The 12075-nt window shown below is 43.1% G+C and overlaps 2 protein-coding genes across 2 annotated transcripts; both read right to left on the bottom strand.

The window, feature by feature from the left end:
* Nucleotides 1-572: 572 nt before the first annotated feature.
* On the bottom strand, nucleotides 573-3593 carry faslg (Fas ligand (TNF superfamily, member 6)). Its single transcript, XM_074668918.1, has 4 exons — nucleotides 3309-3593; nucleotides 2401-2446; nucleotides 2225-2281; nucleotides 573-988 (listed from the first exon to the last, which is right to left on the bottom strand). Exons 1-4 carry the CDS (start codon nucleotides 3591-3593, stop codon nucleotides 573-575), a joined length of 804 nt encoding a protein of 267 aa, XP_074525019.1.
* Nucleotides 3594-8821: 5228 nt separating this feature from the next.
* On the bottom strand, nucleotides 8822-12075 carry LOC141788609 (uncharacterized). Its single transcript, XM_074667515.1, has 5 exons — nucleotides 11935-12075; nucleotides 11631-11671; nucleotides 11470-11544; nucleotides 11207-11396; nucleotides 8822-10303 (listed from the first exon to the last, which is right to left on the bottom strand). The coding sequence occupies exons 1-5, from the start codon at nucleotides 11999-12001 to the stop codon at nucleotides 9777-9779; spliced, it is 900 nt and encodes a 299-aa protein (XP_074523616.1). The 5' UTR covers nucleotides 12002-12075; the 3' UTR covers nucleotides 8822-9776.

Here is a 12075-nt window from a genome sequence, read left to right on the forward strand (position 1 = left end):
AGTTAACGACCTGATCCAGGTATAGACATTTAAAGTTTCCAAGGGCTCTAAACAGGATTTGATGCTACAAACTCTGTCCACCGGAGGCACCAAAACCTGTACAGACTGAGAGAAGCTTTATAATATATATTTTATGTTTGATACCAAGGCTGTTTCTGGGGATGAAGTCCTAATATCTTCACAATCCCAATGTTTACTCCATCCACTTCTTCCCTGTGCAAAACTTTTAAAAATCAAAAAAAGAAAAAAGAAAAAAAAAGTCAACCAGAGGGGGCACCAGAATCAACACAACATGTAAACTCCACAAAGAGACTTTAAGAAACCATTTAAAAGTTTCCTCACATTTAGTTTCTGTAATCAGCCCTCTGCTAGGATCAGAATAAATCTAATCTAGATAAATAAAACAAAAATAAAAAAGGATAATCTCATGCAACCTGCTTTTGAAATCTTTTTCTTCTGAAAAACCTTTTTTTCAAGATGTAATCAAAAAAGGAACTTTTTAATCAGACTGATTTTAAATAGCCAGGCCCTGAATTTGAACCACTCAGATTTGAACTTCAGATTTAAATTTTTCAGATCTTGTACAGGCCGAAGAAGTTGGCATAAGGAACACGTCTTAGGAAACCAGGCTGAGAAACATTCACATAAATTCGGTCAAATTTCTGCAGCTGCAGAGCTGAGCCCAGATAGCTCTCTGTGGTCCAGGGGAGTTTGCTCCTCAGGGAGCAGAACCCGGCTCTGTGCGCCTCCATCAGCTGCAGAGGAGCCGGTCGGCCCACTCGCCGCACGAACACGTTGTGAAGGAAGGAGGACTCAGGGGAGCAGTCCTTAAAGGTCAACTCCACACGGGAGTATACGTGGTACAGTCCTGTTTCGTTCACCTGTAGAGCTCCATCTTCATATCTGTAGGTCACGCCCCCTGCTGTGAAGCCCCGCCCAGCGTGAGGGTCCCAACGCAGAGTCTGAGCTTTGTTTTCCTCCATCCGCCCTGTAAGGGGGAGAAAGGAGTTAGAGCCACACAGAGGAGCAGAGGATTATAAAGAGGAGGGAGGTGCAATGATACAGGTATCATTGACAGTGGGAGGCTTCTCTTTTAGACTGACGGTGCGTTCACACCAAAAGAGGCAAAAGAGGCAAAAGCGGCAAGCAAGTTGGAAGTCAATGCATTTTCAATCAGAGCCTGATGTCCTGCGCAGCCAAAGTGTCCTGAGCAGCTAAAGTGTCAAAAGCGGCACCAGATGAGAAGTTGAGCCTAGGTCAACTCAATGGTCAAAACCTATGACAAAGTTCAGCGGCAAACGGTGGCATTCAATCAGAGTAGAGATGTCCTTTGACCGAGCGAGGCCCTAAAGAACAACGCATGTAACTTTGGTTCCTAGTTTCGTCATGGATACCTAAAAGCTCATAAATTGTGTTTGGGCTCATCCTACTCTTTATAAAGTCCGCCTTTTTAGCTACCGCGACCAACAACAAAAAAATATTGCCTAGGATCATGTCATGGAGGTGATAGGTTGTTCTGGTGAGTTCAAAAAAATGTGCAGTAATGGCAGAAAATATCCACAATATTTCACTTGCTCAGCTCGTGACTGATTAGGTGGTGATTTTACATATGTTCATGCTTTAATCTGAAGTTGAACAACAGCAAGCAGCTGCCGCTGTGAAGAAGTCTGCTGTGTGGCTCCTTTAAATGACAAGCGATTTTACTTTGACGTCAGTCACGTGACGAGCGGCTCAAGCAGCTAAAGTATTTTGCCACTTTGGCCGCTGTCCGCTTTCTTGGGAGTGCTTACCACTTTTGCCTTTTTTTGTCTCTTTTGGTGTGACTCAGGCACTGACCAGAGCAACCAATCAGCATTGAGCTGAGAAATCAGGAGACACGTGGAAATCCATGCCCATCTGAGTCAAAACACATGAACCAGAAAGCTGGATGACCAGCTTTGCCTCAAACATTCAAACTGAGCTTAAATAGATGATTTGCAGGTTTTTCTTTTTTCTTTCTTTCTTGTTTTTTTTTTTTTTGTACACATCTTTAAAGAAATTTCCTCAGACTTCTAGGAACAATTCGAATTTTGATTTATTGTGGTCTGTGTCTCAAAGTCACTTAAATACATGTAAAAAAATAAAACCCAGGTACCGGGACTTTTTGTGTTTCATTGTGTTTTAAGTTTGGTATTTAGTCATTTTGGAGGCTCCTCCACACTGAGCATGTGCATTGTGATGTCACCTGTCACATGAGCAGCAGGTCTGCTGTCCTCTCCTTTCCTCTCGGGTTCAAAGAAACCTGAAATATCATGAAAGTCTAATCAGATCCTCTGAGCATGCACACGGACTGCTTTTACGTCTTTGCATGTATATCTGTGTGTGTGTGTGTGTGTGTGTGTGTGTGTGTGGGTGACTCACCGGTCTGCTTCTGCGGGCTCTGAGCCGCCTCACACTCAGGTTCAACCTGCAGAGACACAGAGGATCAGATCAGAACAGATCGTCTCACTCAAAGACGCCTGCAGAGGAAATCCTGTTTCAGTGGACCTCAGACCACACTCAGTCTCTGCTCTTTAAATGTCACGGCAGATCAGAGCTGCTCTTGCTGAGAAAACACTTCTTTCTGTGTGTCCACCTGTTGAATGATGCTTACATGGGAAAATAAGGAAAGAGTGACCTGAGGAAGCACAGCATGAAGGGGTCAGAGGATAGTGACCTCAAAACTGTGAAAACCTGATCATGTTTTCTGAGGTTTGAACTTTTATTTTCAGAGATGGGTGTCTTGCAAAAACAAGATCATTGCCTACCTGACCTTTTTTTTTTGTTTGCTTTGATTCAACTCAAATTAAACATCTTTAAAAATTTAATTTGATCAGAAGTTTTAAAATAACCACAAAACTCAGCAGAACAGACTGAGAAAGCCTTAAAACTTGTTATGGTGAAAACATCATCTGCTACATCTGCAACAGCCGACTGATACTGTTCATTAAGATGTATGATTGATGACATGTAAAGATCTGTTCCCTCTCCACCCTCACACTCCTCCAGTGGAACTCACACCTTTTTTAGCAGCTGTGCCCCCGTGAAAACCATGCAAGAGGTCAAATTATCATCATTAACCCTGCACAGTTTCCCTTGATTGCTCTATTTCACAATCTGCATCATTTGATTGACATCAAAATGCAGCCAGAAGAGCTCCAAAGATCAGACTAGAAAAAAAAAAATCTGCAGGATTCACAAGTTTTAACATCAAACCATCAAAACCAACTACTGGACAAACCTCAAAACAGTTAAAAAAACTAAAGGTGTTAGTACAGGTGTGCCCTCACCTGTTTGAGCTCCTTCAGCTGTCTCTGCATCCTGTCGATCTGGAATGCCCCGAAGCCGAGAGCAGCAAACACGAGCAGGAACAGCATCAGGACCAGCAGAGCTGCACAGGGTCGGACCCCCATGCAGTTCCAGCTCTTCTTCTGATGGCTCCTTCTCTGGCTCTCATGGGGTGGCAGGTAAGACCAGTAGGGTACAAAACTGGGCTGGTGGGCTGGATGCTGTGGACCCCCTCCTCCATCAACGAGGAACACCTGAGGGACAGGGTAGCTTTGGTTTGGGTTCATGATGCTGCAGAGAGGCTGACTGAAAGCAGGTCTGAGCTGCTGTGACTTAAAAAAACTCTGCTGTCAATGTATTTAGCTCCGCCTACACACACACACACACACACACACACACACACACACACACACACACACACACCACACACACACACACACACACACACACACACACACACACACACACACACACACAGTCATCATAGGAACCTTCCACCTCTGCTGACTAAACTTAAACTTCACCAAAACTTTATCACATAGTTTCAAGCCTCTCAGGTCTTTTCTTGTGCATGAAGACAGCTGCATGTGTGTGTGTGTGTGTGTGTGTGTGTGTGTGTGTGTGTGTGTGTGTGTGTGTGTGTGTGTGTGTGTGTGTGTGTGTGTGTGTGTGTGTGTGTGAGAGAGAGAGAGACAGAGTGATAAGGCAGGAAGCTGGAGGTTTGAGATGACCCTCCCATCACTAACCACCGACCAGTTCAAGACATTTACATAAATTCCACGAAAGGAAACTTGACATGACGTAAAATCACCTGCTTTGCACGTCTAAAACAGGTGTCACACTTTTACTAAGCAGGGATTTTTTAAGTTTCTTTTTTTCATAAAAGGGTCATCTCTGCACCTTTTCACTCCCACATCCTGAACCTCATCCTGGGTGTGAACAGTCAAACTGGTTAACTTGTCCTCTGCAGCAGCTTTAACAAAAAAAATAAAAAAAATAAAAAAAATAAATCATCCCAAAAATATATATACAATTTGGACTCAGATCAAAAGTGAACACAGGTGAAAAAACAAACTTTCCTGCAGGATCAGGAGAGGAAAAAGAAAACCTGAAGAGCACTTTTAGGACAGACTTCTTAGGAACAGGTGAATCACCATGAAGCAGAGGTGTAACAGAAAAATTATCTGCAAGACTGTGCTGAGAAGACGCCAAAACCCACAGCTCTGTGGTGGGTTTTCATGTATTTCAAAGATGAGAGACTTTTTAGTTCCTCATTGATGCTGTTTCACAAGCTGTTCAGAGTGTTAGAGTCTCAGAGAGGCTGCGCGCCTGCAGAAACATCAGGACATTTTTTTTAACACTCGCCTAATAACTAGTCTCATTGCAAGGGTTTGTGTGACCCTCTGTGAGAAAATTAACAAAGCTGCCACAAAAAGAGAACAAATCGTCTGCAGCTGAGTGGGTACAATGAGGTGAGAATTAACCCAACAGCAACCTCAGAGATGAGTTTACAGGAACACACACACACACTCACACACACACACACGTACACTGAATGCTCAGTGTACGACTATGTAGCCTTTCTGCCACTCTGGGTCGTTTTTTTTTTTTTTTCAGACTGAATCTTCCTCTCTGTGGTTGAAACAGTTTCCAGAAAGCTTTGGTTAATTTCTGTTGGTTATTAAAAAGCTGCCGTGTATTTGTCATCTGTTCTGTGTGTTCTTTGTGTGTGTGTGTGTGTGTGTGTGTGTGTGTGTGTGTGTGTGTGTGTGTGTGTGTGTGTGTGTGTGTGTGTGTGTGTGGGTGTGTGTGGGCAGGGGGCTGACACATATTTTATCTTTTCTATGATTTTATCTTCTTAGATCTTCCACAGTGGCATTTTGATCAGAAAATCAGGGGGCTGGCATTTCTAAACTCTGCACCAAAACTTTAAACTCCAAACACAGCAAGAGGAGACACAAACTCTGAGCATGTGTAAAAGTTTTTGTTCAGCTCATAAAACCCTAAATCCTGACAGGCCACATATTGCTCAACAAAGGGTTGAGCAGGAAGCCTGTTTCATTCATTCATTTGTCCATTCAAACCTCCCTTCTCTCCTGTTCAGATGATCATCTAGTTGCTTTCAAACCCATCAAGTTAAGCTTTTGAATCCGTCCACCATCACCCTGCTGCTGCTCAAATGTTCAGTCTGTCCTCCTCTGTCCTGTTTTATATTATATGGACGTGATGTGGATCACTCATTCATTTATTTTCTAAACCGCTCATCTTGTTCAGGGTCGTGGGTGGCTGGAGCCTATCCCAGCCGTCATTGGGTGAGAGGCGGGGTACACCCTGGACTGGTCACCAGTCAATCACAGGGCTGACACATAGCGACAGACAACCATTCATGCACACACTCACACTAATGGACAATTTAAAGTGACCAAATAACCTGATGAGCATGTTTTTGGATTGTGGGAGGAAGCCAAAGAACCTGGAGACACCCCATGCATGCACAGGGAGAACATGCAAACTCCACATAGAAAGACCCTCCAGACAAGCTGGGATTCAAACCGATGACCTTCTTGCTGTGTGGCTGCAGCACTAACTGTTGCACCACTGTGCAGACCCTAATACGGGTTATTTATTTAATTTTTTATTAGGCTCGTTTATGCATTTGCCTGACTCCAGCTGCAGACAAATTCTGTTTTTGTTTTTTTTTTTTTTTTTTAACAAAGGGTCTGACATAAAAGGGATCCTCTGCGGGTAATACACTGTCTGGAAATACCTCATACAACCACAGTTTTAACAGAGACCCTGCCTGTCTCATAAACTCATGATCTCTAACTCTTTTTCTGGAGTCGATAGGCCAGTTCTGAATAAATCCCACGTCTTTATTCATAAGCTATGTCTTTTGTTACTCCTCTCTCAACTCGGTAACATGCTGCTGCCTGCCTCGGCCGGGTCAGGGTTTTGTCTGGATTTGCTCTTAAGCAGAACCTGTCTGTCCTCAGGTGTTCTGCTCTGTGGTGCTTTCTTTTTTATTTCAGGGCTTGATCTTGTCCTTTGTTTCTTTTCCTTCTTTTAATACATTTGTTCTTAACACCCTGCTGTTTCTGAGCTCCTCCTCTCCGTATGAAACATATACCTTGAAATAAAGATTTATTATTATCTACGTGCTCTGTGATGGTTTCAGTTGCATCATCTGTTGCAGAAATTGTGTTTCGTTTCTGCAGACCCCTGCAGTGCTGAAGGGAAACCCCGTGGCCCTCCCTCCTGCACCATGCACACTAAGCTCTAACTTAAAGGGCAAATACGTCAAAGTAAACCAAAGCAGGCTGAGAGTTTCTGCTGGCTGCTGAGTCGATTTCCCAGAAGAGTTGCACTGAAAGCTCAGCAGCAGCACAGAGCGGGGATACGGTGTGGGAGGGTGGGGTTTGGGGTCTAACCAGGCCGTATTCAGAGCTGCTGCTCCACTTGAAGCAGAGGAGACTTGATGAATGACTGAATCAGCAGAAATCCGTTTCTGTACCGTGTGAAGGAACCCTGTGGTCTTGATGACTGATTACATAAACCGACAAATCCATTATTACAACAAATTTCTCAGCAAAAAGGAATTACGCCAGTCATACCAGACAGTTTTCTCTGACGCAGCATCTTTTCAGCCAAACTTGGGTGAACACCTGATGTCATTTTCCTCTCTACCTTTTTCACATGAATTCCTGGAAGACTCCCTTAGACCACAATATGGCCAACAAGTGCATCACTCTCAGCAAGGCACTCATCATGGATAAAGTTAGTGTCTGGCAGACAGCTTTTTAGCAGCAGAGATGCTGTTTTACAGACATGATGTCCAGAAGCCATATCTTTGTTCATTGAACACCTGAAAATTTGAGAGATGCACGAGCTGAAGGATTTTATACGAAGCCCAGAGCATGTTCTTAAAAGTCTGATTGATGAGAGGAGGGGTTCCCAACATCTTCAGGAAAGAGCCCTAAAATTAACAGTGGTGACAGAGAGGACGCTGGACACGCCATCATGGACCACATGAAACGCTTTTTCCTGAAACGCTGCCGCCACCATTGGCATGCAAATAGTAAGCTTGCGTTTTCAGTAGAAACTGATATTATGTTTCACTACAACAGTACCATATTACGATCGTCACAGACTACAACGTTGTGCTTGTGCTGCTGAATCTGCTGACTGTCTTTCAACATAATGCAAATCTGTTGCTCCAATTCTGCACTTAGTATTCACCAATACACCAGATGATCGGCTCAACTCTACTTTGGTGGAGATCTACCAAAAACTGCTTCTGGACAAGGTAGTTATAGTGCCAACTACAGGCCTGGCATGCTTACTACAGCATTTTTAGTCCCTCGGCGTGTAAATGCAGATTTTTTTAAACTGAGTTTTTACTGCTTTGCTTTTGCTGTGTAAATGGAGACTGGGGGGGCTCCCTCAGTTTTAAACTATAGGCCCATCACTTATCTGTCCTAGCAAAGGTTTTGGAAACAATTATCAGCGATCAATTGAAGGATCAAAATACTGACTTTTAAACTGGTTTCAAGAAACAACACAGTACGTTTGGGCAGCTTTTAGAGCAACACAGTGAAGCTTGACACAATGAATCATATGCCACTTCATCAGAGGCTTTTTTGGCTGTCTGAACCAACAGTCACTTCGTTCTATCTGACAGAAAGGATTCAGTGTGTGAAAGCAGGAGGAAGCATCTCACACTATCAGACAGTAGCTAATGGAGTGCCTTAAGGGTCAGTGTTTGGGGACCTCTGTTGTGATACTTAATATCAGTGGCGAACCGTGGCCCCAGTTACTGGGCCTTCAGTAGGACCATGGGACCACACGTGGCAATAAACAATCAAACCAAGAAATAAAAACAATAGCCAAAATCATGTGACATGGAAGTTTAGTATATTGATAGTTTTGTGGGATTACAAATTTATCATGTGCCTGAACACTGCAACACCTAACACAACTTCCAATAATTAAAAAAAAAAAAAAGATATAAAATTGAAAAAAAAAACAAAAAAAAAACTGAGTTTCAAGTAATCCAGCAACCATGCAGTCTTCTCCAATACTTTCCGCCATTTCTCTTCACGTTCTGCCTACTAGATCTTCTCTTTTCTCCTCCTCACTCACAGCTACAGTTCGGCGCTTATCCATTAAAGTGATGCTCCGGGATGGAACAAGTTGGGTCCTATCACAAGGTTTAGGGCAGAAATTGCCCCTACAGCAGTGTTTTTGTGCAGCAGAAGCCCAGAGCGCTCACACCAAACACCCCCTTCCTGCTCGTCAGGTTCTTTCCTCTGCACTCAGACGGGGCATATTTTACTTGACCAAAAGCACAAATAAACAGACTCCAACCGAAAAAATCTGATATCTGTCTGCATTCATGCTTTATTTAGAGAATTTTCAGCGCGTTACTTTCACACAAAACACCGCTACATACAAGCGTGAATGCAGACCGATATCAAATTTTTTCAGTGGGAGTCCGTTTATTTGTGTTTTTGGTCAAGTAAAATATGGCCCCGTCTGAGTGCAGAGGAGCAGGGAGGCGGTGTTTGGTATGTATTCGCGAATACCCGGAAGATGTCAGGAAATGATCCCGCCCACAACTTAACAAAATATGATTGGCTAAGACAGCTGTCATTGTCAAATTGTGTCCACATTCGCTTGAGTTACACAGGCATTCGTTGCAGTTACTGAAGGCCCTGCCTGCCAGAATGTGTCGCTGATTTACCCAGATACCATCAACAGGAAAAATGTGATTGGTCCATTTTCCATTTAGTTATATTAACCCATTGTTGCCAGGACAAGTTTATAAAAATAATATAAAACTCATTGTTATGATTTCATTGAGTAAAATGAATAAATAAAAACAAAATAAAACAAAATAAAGAAATAAAATAATTATTTAGGATTACAAAAATTCTTTCAATATTTTTTATTAGGCCTTCACTGAATACCTTGAAGGCCCTGAGGGTTCCCCACTGCTTAATATAAATTATGTAAATCAAGGTAATGCAAATTTACATTTCTATGCTGAATAAAATTTGATGTACTGCTCGACATTCCCTCAAGCTTGAGCTCCCTTCCAGTTATAGCTTGCTTTAAATACCATTCAACCATTTTTGAGGATTTTAAACTTTTTTAAATGCTAAATAAAACAAAAGTTGGGTTTTTTGTTTTCCACCCTCAGTTTTCTCCTCATATACAGCTGCTGGTGAGAAGATCAAGTCAAACTTGTTTTTTATTTTAGCATCCAATCCTTCATTCCAGTCTAAAAAAGAGAGTTTTGGTAGAATCTTGGTTTACTTTGATGTTTGAGGGAAAACAAATGTCTGAAAAGTTTCATGAATTCTTTCCAAATCTTAAGTAGCACAGACGAAGCTTTTGGAAGAAAAAAAGACCTAATGAAACACTTTGTTATTAAAATGTGGAAAAATATGAACCCACAAGATTCAAACATGTCAGCTGTCCTCTGGCTCCACCTCATCATCAGAAGATGAAGAGTAGCAGCCCAGTCCCAGGACATGAGCACTCCTCTCTGTGGTCTTACTGACAGAGTTCCTCTCTGCAGCCTCACAGTCTGACTGACGGTCCAGGACTCGACTCCTCTGATCAGACACTAAAGCTAATCCTTCATCACACAGTGAGTCTTTGCTCTGTGATGAAGAGGAGTGTGATGAGGTCATAAGGTTAGGAAGCCCAGACTGCAGAGCCCGGGCCAGACTTTGAGTCTGAGAGGAGCCCAGCTGAGAAACTGGCCCTTTGAATGCAGCGACAGCCACAGCAAGCTTTGTACGGTCGAAGGAGAGGGGCTGGTCCTGGTCTGCACAGACTCCCTCTGAGGTCCCTGAGACAGGTCCAGTCTTGAAAACCAGAGTCCTCTCTGAATCTGAAGTTCTGTCAGATCCTGTTTCAGACCCTGTTGTGGACTCTGGATCCCTTTCATTTTGTTTGGCTTCAGGAGTCTCACAGAGACGAAGAGATTTCACTGAAACAAGGAATGAATGGGAGGGATTAGTTTATAGTTTCTTAAAGTGAGGGTATTCTGGGGTATGTCTGGGATATAAAGTAAGAATGAAGTTTATCATAAACGTGTAGATTTTCAAACCACTACTTGTTCATATCTTGGAGAAATCCCTGAATCTGTCTGTAAACTGCTGAAAACGGTCGATCTTAGAATAGCAGGACCTCTTCACAACACTTGCTGAAATTATGAGGTCATCACATTAAATCACCTTACAGGTTCTCAATGGAAGAGCTGGCCTTAAACTGCGAGGTCTGTCTATAGACCCTGCCGGGCCTCCAGAGTCAATCAGATGGAAGGGGAGTCCTTAAGAGACAGCAGCTAAACCGAAGTGCACCATACAGATGATGAAAAAAGGGTTTTCTAAAACACCAGTGTGGTAAAGACAGGGATCTATTAAAACCTTTAAAACTACTATTTGGATGCCAGATAGAGCTTATAAAGTAAAACCTTTTCAAGAAGAAGTTAATCAATCAGAAGAATTTTCAAAACTTAAGTCAGACTGAGCTGATGTGTGAAAACAGTCTGGTACGACAGCTATAATATTTTTAATCCGGAGATTCAACAGGTTTTATTCTCTTCACTGCTCACCTGAGTTATCTGAATTTTGTTTTCTACCTCTGTGTTTGGGCCATGAAAATATCCTGATATATGTCAGTGATAATAACACACAAACAGAAAACATTACTCAACACTTCTCCTCATGCATGAGCTGCCCCTCGCCTGAACCAAACTGAATATTGAGAGCTGTAAGAGCGTCTCACAGATGATCTCCCACTGTGAGGTGGGAAATATCAGGGCCTGAAAGTCCAGACATGATCTTCCAAATGTTAAGTGTGAAAGGAGCTGCTGTAAATCGACACTGACCTCTGCTGGGTCCATCCTGTGGGTCAGCTCTGCGTTTGCAGTATGCTCTGGGGGTCCATGGCGTGTGTTTACAGGTTGGGTCGAGGGCTCGCAGCTTGGAGATGAAGCTCTTGTACTCTCGCTCTAAAGCCTGGATGTGCAGCTGGAACTGAGCGATCTTCCTCTCTGGGTAATGGGTCAGCTGTGACTGCTGAGTAGACAAACAGAGCTTTTAGACCAGTACCTGTGTTATCTTTAGGGAGTCCATGTGCCACATCACAGACCTGCAGGTAATACTCGATCTCTGACTTGATGCTGGGGATCCATTTCTTCACAGAGGAGGCCGAGGTTAGAGCAGACTGAGGACACAAACCTTTTACTCAAACAAGCTGTTTAGTTAGAGAGTTAAATTCTGCTAATAAGTAATGCTGATGTGAATCATTACCAGTCTGGGTCTCTTCTCATGAACGTCTCTGAGACGTCCCTCTGTGAGGACAGAAAGAAATCACCAGCCTTTATTATGAGCTGCTGAGCAGCTTCAGCACAAGCAACAGTATTTACAACAAGATAATTACGGGCTGTCTACATAGTGAAAGAAAAGGTCGATCGTACATTCGACTTTGTTATGTGGAGAAAGACACACAGACACAAACTTAGCTGACTTGTCCTCCTTATTTTCACCCAGATGACGCAGGTTAGCACTGTTAGCATCGCCGTCCTTGAGGAAAGTAAACACAACAGGCTCTCACCCTCTCTTTCCCTCTGGAGCCACAGTCTGTTCAGCTTCCCCTGCTGCTTCTCCTCGTTTCTCGCCATTTTTACTCCACATGAACCGGGCACAAGCAAAACAAAGTCACGTGACAGGTAGTAACCGTCACGTGATGCCGGCA

The sequence above is a fragment of the Halichoeres trimaculatus genome, unplaced genomic scaffold (genome assembly GCF_033239565.1).
Source record: "Halichoeres trimaculatus isolate MK-OKI-2021-1 unplaced genomic scaffold, fHalTri1.1 fHalTri1_scaffold_4, whole genome shotgun sequence".
In the NCBI taxonomy this organism is placed as follows: Eukaryota; Metazoa; Chordata; class Actinopteri; order Labriformes; family Labridae; genus Halichoeres; species Halichoeres trimaculatus.